Source organism: Odontesthes bonariensis, chromosome 10 (assembly GCF_027942865.1).
Source record: "Odontesthes bonariensis isolate fOdoBon6 chromosome 10, fOdoBon6.hap1, whole genome shotgun sequence".
In the NCBI taxonomy this organism is placed as follows: Eukaryota; Metazoa; Chordata; class Actinopteri; order Atheriniformes; family Atherinopsidae; genus Odontesthes; species Odontesthes bonariensis.
The window spans coordinates 16,025,107-16,041,259 of NC_134515.1; the positions used below are offsets into that span (position 1 = coordinate 16,025,107).

The following is a 16,153-nucleotide window of genomic DNA, read 5'->3' on the forward strand; positions in this document are numbered from 1 at the left end:
TCCAGGTTTTACTTTCCAAATGAAAACTGCCATTTAAGCCCTTTGTAGCCAAAATAGCTCAGTTGGGAGAGTGTCAGACTGAAGATCTGAAGGTCCCTGGTTCAATCCCAGGTTTCGGCAAAGATTACTATGAATTGTGGATGTTTGTCAAGAGGAAACAACCGCCCATGGTAGGAAAGTGAACTGGTAAAAAGGCATAAACTCAAAAACACTGGATTAATGAAAACACATGAGGCTTCTTCCTCAGCTACAACAGTCAATTATTGCATTTTTGTGGCCTTTATCTGGCTCTCCAGCTTTGTCGTCTATGCTACACTGAGCGAGTTCCAGGTTTTACTTTCCAAATGAAAGCTGCCATTTAAGCACTTAGTAGCCAAAATAGCTCAGTTGGGAGACTGAACATCTGAAGGTCCCTGGTTCAATCCCAGGTTTCGGCAAAGATTACTATGACTTGTGGATGTTTGTCAAGAGGAAACAACAGCCCATGGTAGGGAAGTGAACTGGTAAAAAGGAATTATCTCAAAAACACTGGATTAATGAAAACACATGAGGCTTCTTCCTCAGCTACAACAGTCAATTATTGCATTTTTGTGGCCTTTATCTGGCTCCCCAGCTTTGTCGTTTACGCTCAACGGAGCGAGTTCCAAGTTTTACTTTCCAAATGAAAACTGCCATTTAAAACCTTTGTAGCCAAAATAGCTCAGTTGGGAGAGCATCAGACTGAAGTTCAGAAGGTCCCTGATTCAATCCCTGCTTTCACCAAAGACTACTATGAATTGTGGATGTTTGTCAAGAGGACACAATATGCCATGGTAGGAAAGTGAACTGGTAAAAGGGAATTATCTCAAAAAACACTGGAATAATGAAAACACATGAGGCTTCTTTCCTCAGCTACAACAGTCAATTATTGTGTTTTTGTGGCCTTTATCTGGCTCCCAGGCTTTGTTGTCTACGCTACACTGAGAGGGTTCCTGGTTTTACTTTCCAAATGAAAACTGCCATTTTAGCCCTTTGTCGCCAAAATAGCTCAGTTTGGAGACTGAAGATCTGAAAGTCTCTGGTTCAACCCCGGGTTTCGGCAAAGAGGACTGTGAATTGTGGATGTTTGTCAAGAGGAAACAACAGCCCATGGTAGGAAAGTGAACTGGTAAAAAGGCATAAACTCAAAAACAAGAGGAAACAATAGCCCATGGTAGGGAAGTGAACTGGTAAAAAGGAATTATCTCAAAAACACTGGATTAATGAAAACACATGAGGCTTCTTCCTCAGCTACAACAGTCAATTATTGCATTTTTGTGGCCTTTATCTGGCTCCCCAGCTTTGTCGTTTACGCTCAACGGAGCAAGTTCCAAGTTTTACTTTCCAAATAAAAACTGCCATTTAAAACCTTTGTAGCCAAAATAGCTCAGTTGGGAGAGCGTCAGACTGAAGATCAGAAGGTCCCTGGTTCAATCCGGGGTTTCAGCAAAGACTACTATGAATTGTGGATGTTTGTCAAGAGGAAACAATATGCCATGGTAGGAAAGTGAACTGGTAAAAAGGAATTATCTCAAAAAACACTGGAATAATGAAAGCACATGAGGCTTCTTTCCTCAGCTACAACAGTCAATTATTGCATTTTTGTGGCCTTTATCTGGCTCTCCAGCTTTGTCGTCTACGCTCAACGCTCAACGCTCAACGGAGCGAGTTCCAGGTTTTACTTTCCAAATAAAAACTGCCATTTAAAACCTTTGTAGCCAAAATAGCTCAGTTGGGAGACCGTCAGACTGAACATCTGAAAGTCCCTGGTTCAATCCCGTGTTTCAGCAAAGATTACTATGAATTGTGGATGTTTGTCAAGAGGAAACAACAGCCCATGGTAGGAAAGTGAACTGGTAAAAAGGCATAAACTCCAAAAAAAACTTTATTAATGAAAACACATGAGGCTTCTTCCTCAGCTACAACAGTCAATTATTGCATTTTGTGGCCTTTATCTGGCTCCCCAGCTTTGTCGTCTACGCTCAACGGAGCGAGTTCCAGGTTTTACTTTCCAAATGAAAACTGCCATTTTAGCCCTTCGTAGCCAAAATAGCTCAGTTTGGAAAGCGTCAGACTGAACATCTGAAGGTCCCTGGTTCAATCCGGGGTTTCGGCAAAGACTACTATGAATTGTGGATGTTTGTCAAGAGGAAACAACAGCCCATGGTAGGGTAGTGAACTGGTAAAAAGGCATAAACTCAAAAACACTGGATTAATGAAAACACATGAGGCTTCTTCCTCAGCTACAACAGTCAATTATTGCATTTTTGTGGCCTTTATCTGGCTCTCCAGCTTTGTCGTCTACGCTATACTGAGCGAGTTCCAGGTTTTACTTTCCAAATGAAAGCTGCCATTTAAGCCCTTTGTAGCCAAAATAGCTCAGTTGGGAGACTGAACATACCCATGGTAGGAAAGTGAACTGGTAAAAAGGCATAAACTCAAAAACACTGGATTAATGTAAACACATGAGGCTTCTTCCTCAGCTATAACAGTCAAATATTGCATCTTTGTGGCCTTTATCTGGCTCTCCAGCTTTGTCGTCTACACTCAACGGAGCGAGTTCCAGGTTTTACTTTCCAAATGAAAACTGCCATTTAAGCCCTTTGTAGCCAAAATAGCTCAGTTGGGAGAGTGTCAGACTGAAAATCTGAAGGTCCCTGGTTCAATCCCAGGTTTCAGCAAAGATTACTATGAATTGTGGATGTTTGTCAAGAGGAAACAACAGCCCATGGTAGGGTAGTGAACTGGTAAAAAGGCATAAACTCAAAAACACTGGATTAATGAAAACACATGAGGCTTCTTCCTCAGCTACAACAGTCAATTATTGTGTTTTTGTGGCCTTTATCTGGCTCCCAGGCTTTGTTGTCTACGCTACACTGAGCGAGTTCCAGGTTTTACTTTCCAAATGAAAACTGCCATTTAAGCCCTTTGAAGCCAAAATAGCTCAGTTGGGAGAGCGTCAGACTGAAGATCTGAAGGTCCCTTGTCAATCCCAGGTTTCAGCAAAGACTACTATGAATTGTGGATGTTTGTCAAGAGGAAACAACAGCCCATGGTAGGAAAGTGAACTGGTAAAAAGGCATAAAATCAAAAACACTGGATTAATGAAAACACATGAGGCTTCTTCCTCAGCTACAACAGTCAATTATTGCATTTTTGTGGCCTTTATCTGGCTCTCCAGCTTTGTCGTCTATGCTCAACGGAGCGAGTTCCAGGTTTTACTTTCCAAATGAAAACTGCCATTTAAGCACTTAGTAGCCAAAATAGCTCAGTTGGGAGACTGAACATCTGAAGGTCCCTGGTTCAATCCGGGGTTTCGGCAAAGACTACTATGACTTGTGGATGTTTGTCAAGAGGAAACAACAGCCCATGGTAGGGAAGTGAACTGGTAAAAAGGAATTATCTCAAAAACACTGGATTAATGTAAACACATGAGGCTTCTTCCTCAGCTACAACAGTCAATTATTGCATTTTTGTGGCCTTTATCTGGCTCCCCAGCTTTGTCGTGTACGCTCAACGGAGCGAGTTCCAGGTTTTACTTTCCAAATGAAAACTGCCATTTAAGCCCTTTGTAGCCAAAATAGCTCAGTTGGGAGAGCGTCAGACTGAAGATCTGAAGGTCCCTGGTTCAATCCCAGGTTTCAGCAAAGACTACTATGAATTGTGGATGTTTGTCAAGAGGAAACAATATGCCATGGTAGGAAAGTGAACTGGTAAAAAGGAATTATCTCAAAAAACACTGGATTAATGAAAACACATGAGGCTTCTTCCTCAGCTACAACAGTCAATTATTGCATTTTTGTGGCCTTTATCTGGCTCTCCCGCTTTGTCGTCTATGCTACACTGAGCGAGTTCCAGGTTTTACTTTCCAAATGAAAGCTGCCATTTAAGCACTTAGTAGCCAAAATAGCTCAGTTGGGAGACTGAACATACCCATGGTAGGAAAGTGAACTGGTAAAAAGGCATAAACTCAAAAACACTGGATTAATGTAAACACATGAGGCTTCTTCCTCAGCTATAACAGTCAAATATTGCATCTTTGTGGCCTTTATCTGGCTCTCCAGCTTTGTCGTCTACACTCAACGGAGCGAGTTCCAGGTTTTACTTTCCAAATGAAAACTGCCATTTAAGCCCTTTATAGCCAAAATAGCTCAGTTGGGAGAGTGTCAGACTGAAAATCTGAAGGTCCCTGGTTCAATCCCAGGTTTCAGCAAAGATTACTATGAATTGTGGATGTTTGTCAAGAGGAAACAACAGCCCATGGTAGGGTAGTGAACTGGTAAAAAGGCATAAACTCAAAAACACTGGATTAATGAAAACACATGAGGCTTCTTCCTCAGCTACAACAGTCAATTATTGTGTTTTTGTGGCCTTTATCTGGCTCCCAGGCTTTGTTGTCTACGCTACACTGAGCGAGTTCCAGGTTTTACTTTCCAAATGAAAACTGCCATTTTAGCCCTTTGTCGCCAAAATAGCTCAGTTTGGAGACTGAAGATCTGAAAGTCTCTGGTTCAACCCCGGGTTTCGGCAAAGAGGACTGTGAATTGTGGATGTTTGTCAAGAGGAAACAACAGCCCATGGTAGGAAAGTGAACTGGTAAAAAGGCATAAACTCAAAAACAAGAGGAAACAATAGCCCATGGTAGGGAAGTGAACTGGTAAAAAGGAATTATCTCAAAAACACTGGATTAATGAAAACACATGAGGCTTCTTCCTCAGCTACAACAGTCAATTATTGCATTTTTGTGGCCTTTATCTGGCTCCCCAGCTTTGTCGTTTACGCTCAACGGAGCAAGTTCCAAGTTTTACTTTCCAAATAAAAACTGCCATGTAAAACCTTTGTAGCCAAAATAGCTCAGTTGGGAGAGCGTCAGACTGAAGATCAGAAGGTCCCTGGTTCAATCCGGGGTTTCAGCAAAGACTACTATGAATTGTGGATGTTTGTCAAGAGGAAACAATATGCCATGGTAGGAAAGTGAACTGGTAAAAAGGAATTATCTCAAAAAACACTGGAATAATGAAAGCACATGAGGCTTCTTTCCTCAGCTACAACAGTCAATTATTGCATTTTTGTGGCCTTTATCTGGCTCTCCAGCTTTGTCGTCTACGCTCAACGCTCAACGCTCAACGGAGCGAGTTCCAGGTTTTACTTTCCAAATAAAAACTGCCATTTAAAACCTTTGTAGCCAAAATAGCTCAGTTGGGAGACCGTCAGACTGAACATCTGAAAGTCCCTGGTTCAATCCCGTGTTTCAGCAAAGATTACTATGAATTGTGGATGTTTGTCAAGAGGAAACAACAGCCCATGGTAGGAAAGTGAACTGGTAAAAAGGCATAAACTCCAAAAAAAACTTTATTAATGAAAACACATGAGGCTTCTTCCTCAGCTACAACAGTCAATTATTGCATTTTGTGGCCTTTATCTGGCTCCCCAGCTTTGTCGTCTACGCTCAACGGAGCGAGTTCCAGGTTTTACTTTCCAAATAAAAACTGCCATTTAAAACCTTTGTAGCCAAAATAGCTCAGTTGGGAGACCGTCAGACTGAACATCTGAAAGTCCCTGGTTCAATCCCGTGTTTCAGCAAAGATTACTATGAATTGTGGATGTTTGTCAAGAGGAAACAACAGCCCATGGTAGGAAAGTGAACTGGTAAAAAGGCATAAACTCCAAAAAAAACTTTATTAATGAAAACACATGAGGCTTCTTCCTCAGCTACAACAGTCAATTATTGCATTTTGTGGCCTTTATCTGGCTCCCCAGCTTTGTCGTCTATGCTCCACGGAGCGAGTTCCAGGTTTTACTTTCCAAATGAAAGCTGCCATTTAAGCCCTTTGTAGCCAAAATAGCTCAGTTGGGAGACTGAACATACCCATGGTAGGAAAGTGAACTGGTAAAAAGGCATAAACTCAAAAACACTGGATTAATGTAAACACATGAGGCTTCTTCCTCAGCTATAACAGTCAAATATTGCATCTTTGTGGCCTTTATCTGGCTCTCCAGCTTTGTCGTCTACACTCAACGGAGCGAGTTCCAGGTTTTACTTTCCAAATGAAAACTGCCATTTAAGCCCTTTGTAGCCAAAATAGCTCAGTTGGGAGAGTGTCAGACTGAAAATCTGAAGGTCCCTGGTTCAATCCCAGGTTTCAGCAAAGATTACTATGAATTGTGGATGTTTGTCAAGAGGAAACAACAGCCCATGGTAGGGTAGTGAACTGGTAAAAAGGCATAAACTCAAAAACACTGGATTAATGAAAACACATGAGGCTTCTTCCTCAGCTACAACAGTCAATTATTGTGTTTTTGTGGCCTTTATCTGGCTCCCCAGCTTTGTCGTTTACGCTCAACGGAGCGAGTTCCAAGTTTTACTTTCCAAATAAAAACTGCCATTTAAAACCTTTGTAGCCAAAATAGCGGTAGCGGGGGACCGAGCGTCTGTATAATCTCCTCCAATCACGTTGGCCCATTTCCATCTTTCTCCATCTTTGCTGTCAGCCAATCACAGTAGTCCTTCTCCAACATTGCTGGGACGGACCAATCGCAGCCCAGAAGTTCCATCTTTCTGACAGCCAATCACGATGTCGCTTCTCCAAAAATTCATCCCGCCGAACTTCAAATGTCTTTACCGAAAGCTGTGGAAAAAGGTAAATATATCGCTAATATCATTGTATTCTGTCAACTATCTAACTTGGTCGGTGTGAAATATGTATTATAGAGAGAAAAAAATAAATAAAAAAATACGATAACAGAAACGACTGCCGTTGCCTCCCCAGACGTTAACATTAAATTGATTTTTCATTCGCCGCCAAAAGGAAACACACTCGTTATAATACTCAGACACTCGTTATAATATTGTATTAAGTTAGCTAGGTAGCTAGGCAAATATTAATGATATATTAAAAAGAGAAATTACGGTTAAAAAGAAACGACGTTGACGTCGCATCGCCGTCGACGTGTCCAAACGTGACTTTTAGAGCCATTTTGTTTTGGCTTTTCAGTATCGTCTCCATCATCGTCACATACTGTTGCAGTCACCGTTGTGAAACTTATTTTGACCACTTTTGGACTTTTTCTATGTGCGAGTTTCCTCCAAGAGCAACGACTAACGGTAATGCTGGCCCCCTCCCCGGTTACCGGCATCGGTATAACGTATAACGAACGTATTCGTAACGTATAGCAGTATGTTAAACCTGTATAGTATTCATTTCTATTGTCACAAAAGTCTTGACTATGCACTGCTACCAGTTGATAATAAGCTACAGTACGAATTAAATCTGTCTACTGGTAGTATTCACTTCACCAAAGTCTTCAATATGCACTGCTTCTATTAGTACTAGTTGATAATAAGCTACGGTATGATGAATGAAATCTGTGTAGTATTCACTTCTGTTGTAATAAATATATAATATGTAGACTACTGCTCTTTGTTAATAATTAGCTGTGTGCTTGTGTGACTGTAAGAACTTGTGTGTGTGCATAAATATATGTATATTAGTAAGTTAAAAATATTGCACATTGTTCATATTTATGAATAAATATTAGCCGTTTTGGTATAAATATTCTTTCCCTGTTAATGGCAGATGGCTTGCAAACAAAAAAAGCACAGGGCCATGGGAGAGGAGGAGTGGATACGCCGCCTTCGTAGATTTGCTGCCTCAGGCGTTTGGCCCTCTGAGGCAGGAAACAGACCAGCACCTCGGCAGAAAAAGTGGCATGATCTGTATCTGAAGGTAAACCTGGACAGAGTGATATGTGTATCATATTAAATGTAAAGCTATGACATATTTAAACGGAACACCTTCTTATTCGCTGTCAAACATTAATACAGATTGAGAAATGCCCAATGCAGACGAGGGGACAAATGTCACTGTTTGGAGGTGCACAGAGCTGTAACTGTGGTTTCCATGCAAAGAAGGTATCAGAAGTTTCTCATATAATTATGACGTGCTGGTGTTGAATTCTGTAGTATTACAATTTTTTCATCTTCTCTGTGAACCTGTAGCCTTCCAGTTCGCTCCCTGACTCAGGACCCTCATGTACAGTGGCACAGCAGCCAGGGCCTTCATCTGCTGGACCTTCATGCACGGTGGCACAGCAGCCAGGGCCTTCATCTGCTGGACCTTCATGTACGGTGGCACAGCAGCCAGGGCCTTCATCTGCTGGACCTTCATGTACGGTGGCACAGCAGCCAGGGCTGTCATCTGCTGGGACCGTACAGTCAGGACCCTCACCTGCTGGTGAACCTAGAAGGCCCCTTTTGACTTTGGCATCAGTAAGTAATGAGGATTTACTTATGCTGATATTTATCTTGATGTTATTAATATACTCAACTATAAAAAATGTACAAAGCCCCAGTGAAGGTCATTTTTTTCTTTTTGTCAGTTTACAAAGCCACGGTTTGGTGGCTCTCATGGTGCCATGTTGAAGCCAAACCTAAGTTCGGCTGGGAAGCGTTCATCTAAGGTAATGTAAAGAGAATGATACATAGACTGACTTTGATTTTAAAAAACATACACTGTTATTGTTTTCATGTAGCAGTAACTATAGTGGGACTTTCATGCATCCGTTTCATGTTGAAATGATCTGGTTTTATTGACTGCTATACCAATAATGGATAGATTCATTCATTCATTCGTTATCATCTAAGGTTATCCTATATTGTGAACTGTGCCTTTATTCCCTCAGACCTCTGACATATCCAGCCTCATCATCAGCCCACCCAAAAGAACATTGTCACCGCCTGGCCGCAGTTCCAAGTTGTTCCTGCAAACTGTCTCTCCTCTGTCTCTTCCTCCCTCTCCTGTTCCTGTATCACCAGCTCCTTCCATTCTGCCCTCCACTGCTACAGTTGTAAGAAGATATTCTACTACACTTGAAACAGGAACTGCTCTTAAGTAGATTGTTATCATATCTATGTATTTACCTTATTTTATTTTATTTTATTTTTCATAAAATAGGAAGTGTCATCTGCCACCTCCTCCTGTGTATCCTCTGGAACCCCCTCTGCTCCTCTCACCTCGCCATTTCCTGAAAATATGGAGATTCCACACGTTTCAGATGCTGCCTGGCTGCCCACAAAGCTGCTGAAGACAATACCACCGCAAGACCAGAAGTGGATTTCAGCAGCCCTGTGGAAGAACCAGCGTCTGCGCACAGACCTAAAACTGTGGTATGATCCACCAGAGCCGTCCCTTATTTATCATCAAGTCCCCACTCCAGAGCGCTTTTTCCATCACCGGCTTCTCTTGTGGATGCCATACCATCTGTGGAAGGTCAGGCTGTCCTGTCCTGCTTGTGGCACACAGCTCACAAGCTATGGAGCTCACAAGAGAGCCCGACACATTCTGGATGTGGACAGGTATTACCTGATGATCACCGAGACTCTCTGGTGCAGTTCAGCTGGTTGCAAGACAACATATCTTTCCTCCAGCAAGACAGTCTTGGACCAGCTGGACTTGGCTCACAGGCTGGAGTTCAGATTGATTCTGACTCGAAAGTAAGTATACGTAGATAATTTTGCCTTAGTTTGTTATCAAGAAATTAGAAGGTTTTGATGTTTGTCTCATTCGGTCTCTCGTTTCCTTTGTTTTATACAGATTCGCTTGTGATGTGCGGGTGATCCGTTTCCTGAGGGAGAGGGCCCTTGGAAACAGTCCCACCCGCTTGGTCAGACAGCTGAGGGAGAACCACAGCGAGGAATGGCTTAAGCGCCTCTGCCGTTACCTTGGAGCTTGCTCTGACTTTGCTGCCAGGCCAAGCCTTTTTCCCGTAACATTCCAGGATCCCCCTGAGCCTGTGGATGTTCCATCGCACCGATGGATGCTGGCTGTGTATGGGCGGGACATTTTGTGCAGGCTGGACCACATCAAAGCCAGCATAACGTCCACCTTTGGCAGTATCCTAAAAATGGACTCCACAAAGAAGGTAAGTATTTTAACTGCTAATGCTGTGAAATTCAGTAAATACATGTAAAATAAATACATAATTATAACCCTGATGTTCAGATACAAATTCAACAATTTATTTAGGCATTCACTGTGTTTTCTGTGCTATTGCAGATCACCAAGAAGCTCTCAGGCACTGCTAAGGGGACAGCCTTGTGGCTTACTTCTGTAAGCAATGAGAGAGGGCAAATCCTGATCAGTGTCCTGTCTGCTCAGGAGGGTCCTGCCCTGGACAGAATGGCAACTGGCCTCATCTCCAGGTACAGTAATGCCGGAGTGGCTCCACCTCAGCTGCTGTACGTCGATTGTGACTGTTGTCGGGAGGGCAGAGGACAGACCAAACTGAAGGAGAGATTTGGTGGGTGGCCAGACCTCATAATCAAGCTGGACATTTACCATTTTATGCGCCGACTGGCATCAGGGTGTACAAAGGATGCTCATCCTTTGTACCCTGTCTTCATGGCGAAGCTGTCGAGCTGCATCTTCGAGTGGGACAGAGGAGATGTTGCCTTGCTGCGTCAGGCCAAGCGGGAGCAGCTGAGACAGGAAGGCATCCCTGGCATCACTGACACTCTCGTCGATCAGCGCATCAGCAAAGACGAGCTGGCACTGCACTGCAGGAGGCAGACAAGAGGAGAGCGGCAGACATTGGGGATGATTGAGCAGCTCCTCAATGAACTGATGGGGGCAAAGGGCAGGGATTTTCTTGGTGTCCCTCTTTTGGACCACGAAAGGATGCAGCACATCTGGCAAGTCCAACAGAGGCACGTGAAGTGCATACAGGACGAACCAGGTGTGCTGCTTTACACCAAGACTGGTACCACCACCAAGGCAGGCATTGTCCTGCCAAACTACAGGTGTGCCAGAGGGTCCACATCGTTGGAATCCTTTCACCTCCATGTGAACAGGTTCATTCCAGGTCAGTATGAATCATTATTCATCAGTAAGATTCTTTAACATCGCAATTCTGTTGTTTGTCATTACCATTACCCTGGAAACAGTGGCACAATTAATAATTTTCAGATGACCAAACACAACAAATAAATGTATCATCGTGTTTACCTTTCTACTATCTTAAGGAACGAGTGCCAACAGTTTAAATTTCCAGCTGTACTTCCTGGAAGGACTGAACAGGTGGAACCAGGACCGAGAAGCTGCATCTCTAGCAGTCAAGCCTGCCCCCCTGCTGAGTTATTCTGGAGACCTTGTTCACTGCGTCAACACCCTCAGTGTCAAGGTCTTTGGAAGGCACCTTGTCCCGTCCTTTCAGCCACCTGCTGTTTACACTGGTAAGTTTAAGCTTTTCATCCTGATGAAGCTATTTGCTATATTTACTATATATTCATCTTTTTAATGCATTTTCTGAAAGTGAATTTTCCACCCTCTATTGTTCTCTCACCTGTCCCAGGTGAGCTTCTTGGCATGGACTACCTGTACAGCCAGACCGGAAAGGCCTTGCAGGATGTACATCCTGACTCAGAGGAAACTGAGGCCCTGCTGGAAGATGTAGGCACTGAGGAGGAGCTGGAAGATGAGGGGTTTGAAGAAAGTGGGTTAGACCCCACCGTAGAGCTGCTGGACCTGTCTGATCCAGCCCCTGTCACCACCAGCTCGACTCCAACTCCCACCTCTCTCCAGCCCTCCCCTAGTCCGGCTGTTTCCACCTTGACAGCACCTGAGCAACAACTGGTAATAATTATAGAATTATAATTATAGTAAATAAATACATACTAATAAAGTAATTATGCAAAAAGATGAAGTCCAATTGAATGCATTTTTATAATCACCTTTTTGTATTACATTTTACAGCCTGTGCATGAGTCCACACTCTCTGATCCATCAGCTACCTGCTCTGCTCCTGCTCTCCACACTTCCACCAGCCTCCCAGCAAGTACGCCTGCCGAACTGTCACAGCTGGTAAGTGTTCTTATTATGTGACATATCATTTGTTGCACTTGTAATATGATGTAATATGTTTTTTCTTATTTTTTATTTCTATTTTTTTTTTCAGCTGTCCTCTGGCCAGTCAGCCACTATCACCAGTGCAGCCTCTGCCCTTCCTCTCTCCACCGCCTTCAGAATGACTACCTCTGCTGCTGCAGCTGCAGCTACAGCTGGGTCAAAAATGGCCACCGCCACCCCAGCAGCCCCTGAGAAACAACTGGTTAGTCTTTTTGCATCAAAAAGGTGTCAGTGGTCTTAATGTCCTGCTTGTCAATGTATTATATATCACTGATATTAATAATTGTCTTATTACATTTAACAGATTGAGCACATCCTGTCCTCTGGACCAACAGCTGTCACCTCCAGAACAGCCTCTGCCCCCCCCCTTAACATCCAACCAGCCACTCTCCCCACAGCAACTGTTGGTCCCTCTGGGGCACATACCTTGGCTCCAGCAGCACCTGTGGAACAGGCGGTAAGTCTTAGTTCAGTGAAGTTCATTAAGACTTAATTTAATAATCACCAATGTTCTTCTAATCAGACATATGGATATGGATCAGTGTTTTTGTGTTACCTTGACATGTTTTGACTGCATCTGATGTCTTCCTCAGAAGAGTCACCTGATGTTGCTGTGATGTGTCACACCAGCTGATGTTACACAGAAAATCAGCTGAGAAGACACATCACAGCAACATCAGGTGACTCTTCTGAGGAAGACATCAGATGCAGTCAAAACATGTCAAGGTAACACAAAAACACTGATCCATATCCATATGTCTGATTAGAAGAACATCCTACAGTAGTTGGTAAGTGTTTTGTGACTGTTGGACTGTGACAGCTGTACTTTTCTAGTTGTGTTATTGTGTTTTAATTTTGATGTATACTCCTACCTCTTTTCCAGGCTGTTGATGAGCGTGGCATCCCAGGGATGGACAGAGTGGATAGCCTGGCAGAATATTTGGTGGGTCTGAGGACAGAAACTGGTCAAACAATGAGCAATCAGCAGGCCAGTACAATAGTAGCACTGTGGCAGAACCTTCTGCCGTACGACCAGCAACGGGTGGCATATGCTGCACGTCATCAGGTGCGCCTTACCACAGGACGTTTCAGGTGCTCTAAAAAGAGACCTGAATTTACACCTGGTGTGGAGAGCACAACACGCTGCGTTTTAGCATCCTCAGGATCTCCTGCCCAGTGGCCAGACTGTAGTCGCCTTGTAGAGTCCATATGTGTCAAGCTGTGTAACATTCACAAGAGCCCCAAAAAACAGGGCACTTCCAGCCTGACAAGATGGACTTTGATTTTGACTGACTACAGCAAGATCAGGCAGCTGGTTCTGGGGAATGCCACAGTGATGCAGAGCACTACTCTGCAGTTGTTTGATATTAATCAAACAACACTGACTCAGTGGCACAATAAGAGACTGAAGAGGCAGGACAGTGGCATTCTGCTGCAAGGGGTCAACCTGCCTGACTCTGTCCCCATTGCTGCGAGGCCTCTGCCACTTGCGCAAGTGCGCCCTCCTGCTGTACCTCCACGGCCTGGTCCCCACCATCAGTACCACTTGCCCCGCAGTACAGTTGGACAGGCAGTGGATAAGCGGAGGTCAGCAGCTCAAAGGCAGTTATTCATTCAGCCACCACCTCCAGCTCCTGTTCTTTCAAACGCCAGCCCATTCTTTGTGCCAGTTGCGTTTGTTGCTGGAAACAAACAGATTGTGCCGTCTGGCCCCCTGCCCTCACCACCGCCGACCCGGAGAGCTTACACCCGAACGGTTGAAAAAAACAAATGCCGTCAGTGCCACCTGCCGCGCATAAAGGAAAATGGTCATGGGCAGTATTATGGGAGTATATACTGTCCCAAAAATAACAGAATGGATGGAGGAGATGAGGAGAAAGAGGGAAGAAAAAAAAATGGTGTGACATTCTTTGTCAATATGTATATAATATAATGTAAATAGTTTCAAAAGAAAAGAAATGTCTTCATTTACTCCTGTTCTAATTTTTCTAACTTCTTTTATTTTCTTCTTTTGTTAATATATTGTATTTATTTTACTTATACTTACTCTTTGGATCGGACTTGTTTGTCCAACACATCCCACGATTGGATTGAGATCTAGGAAATTTGGGGCCTTTCTATGTGGGGGCTGTTTATTCTTTGCATGTCTGCAGGGGCTTCCTCCCACAGTCTAAAGACATGCACTTAATAGATGACTAAAATGTTCATGTGAATAGTTGTTTGTCTCAGTGTACCCTGTGATGAGCTGTCTTGTCCAGAGTGTAACCAGCCACTCGCCTTAAGTCAGCTGGGACAGGCTCCAGCTCCAAAATGGCTGGTTGGATGTAATTTGGAGGCCATGTCAACACCTTTAACTTGTTGTGTTCCTCAAACTGTTCTTGAATCATTCATGGCAGGGCGTATTATCCTGCTGCATCCCACTGCCTCTGCTGGGGGTGCATCCTGGTGCTTGCCTATATTTTTTCTGCGTCAAACACGTCAACTTTGAGGTTCACTGGCGGCCTAATATATGCACCTTTTATGAGGCAATCTGTTAATTACTTCACCTGTCAGTGGCCAGGCTGATCGGTGTATCTAAAAAATCTGTTCTAATTTTTTTAAAATTTATTTTCTTCTTCTGTTAATTTATTGTATTTATTTTACTTATTTTGTTTTGGTTATTTATCTTTTTTTATTCTATTTTAAATTGTTTCTTGTTCTAAATTTTCTAAGTTTAAATATTTTCCATTTTTGTTTATTTATTGTATTTATTTTATTTTGGTATTTATCATTTATTTATTCTATTTCAAGTTGTTACTATTGTTCTAATATTTCCTAAATTTAAACATTTTATATATTGCTTTTATTTTATTTAGGTTATTTATCTTTTTTTTCTACTTTTAATTGTTTAATTTATTCCTGTTTTTATTGCTTCAGGTTTTCTGGTTTAATTTCACACACTTGTTTGTGAGTGTTTGTGTGTGTGAAATTAGTAATAAATTTGTTACATTTCAGTGAGTGTCTTCAGTTTTTTCTGCAAACATGCAAACTCATTCATAGAAGACGATTGTTGCAGTACTTAATTCAGAAATCACTTTAAAAGTACATTTAGTTACATTTGATCACACTTGGTAGTAGTTTGTGTTACAGGCGTCATGTTCCAATGGTGGAATCGAACCAGCGACCTTTGGATCAAGAGCCTCCTATGCTATTGTACAGTAAAGTGTCATGTTTGGTTAGTTTTCTCAAATGAATAGACCAGAATATGTGTTCTTTTACTTGTGATGGACAGCAGAGACACAAATAACTACAAGTTCCTTTCATTTTTTCTCATTTTCTCAAAATTTCCTCTCTTTTCCTTCATTTTTTTCCTTCTCCCTTCTTCCCCCTTCTTCCCCCTCTTTCCTTCTTCTTCCCAACCCCAAACAGACTATTGTTCCCCAGCTTTAGCTCAGTTGGGAGAGTGTCAGACTGAAAATCTAAAGGTCACTGGTTCAATCCCAGGTTTCGGCAAAGATTACTATGAATTGTGGATGTTTGTCAAGAGGAAACAACAGCCCATGGTAGGGTAGTGAACTGGTAAAAAGGCATAAACTCAAAAACACTGGATTAATGAAAACACATGAGGCTTCTTCCTCAGCTACAACAGTCAATTATTGTGTTTTTGTGGCCTTTATCTGGCTCCCAGGCTTTGTTGTCTACGCTACACTGAGCGAGTTCCAGGTTTTACTTTCCAAATGAAAACTGCCATTTAAGCCCTTTGAAGCCAAAATAGCTCAGTTGGGAGACTGAACATCTGAAGGTCCCTGGTTCAATCCGGGGTTTCGGCAAAGACTACTATGACTTGTGGATGTTTGTCAAGAGGAAACAACAGCCCATGGTAGGGAAGTGAACTGGTAAAAAGGAATTATCTCAAAAACACTGGATTAATGAAAACACATGAGGCTTCTTCCTCAGCTACAACAGTCAATTATTGCATTTTTGTGGCCTTTATCTGGCTCCCCAGCTTTGTCGTTTACGCTCAACGGAGCGAGTTCCAGGTTTTACTTTCCAAATGAAAACTGCCATTTAAGCCCTTTGTAGCCAAAATAGCTCAGTTGGGAGAGCGTCAGACTGAAGATCAGAAGGTCCCTGGTTCAATCCCTGCTTTCAGCAAAGACTACTATGAATTGTGGATGTTTGTCAAGAGGACACAATATGCCATGGTAGGAAAGTGAACTGGTAAAAAGGAATTATCTCAAAAAACACTGGAT

At 42.7% G+C, this 16,153-nt stretch overlaps 1 protein-coding gene across 1 annotated transcript; it reads left to right on the forward strand.

Moving 5' to 3' along the window:
- The first annotated feature begins 8,433 nt into the window (after positions 1-8,433).
- On the forward strand, positions 8,434-14,109 carry LOC142390120 (uncharacterized). Its single transcript, XM_075475490.1, has 12 exons — positions 8,434-8,478; positions 8,701-8,865; positions 8,973-9,511; positions 9,612-9,939; positions 10,074-10,878; positions 11,039-11,248; positions 11,368-11,648; positions 11,769-11,876; positions 11,971-12,123; positions 12,226-12,378; positions 12,805-13,819; positions 14,075-14,109. Exons 1-12 carry the CDS (start codon positions 8,434-8,436, stop codon positions 14,107-14,109), a joined length of 3,837 nt encoding a protein of 1,278 aa, XP_075331605.1.
- Positions 14,110-16,153: the final 2,044 nt, after the last annotated feature.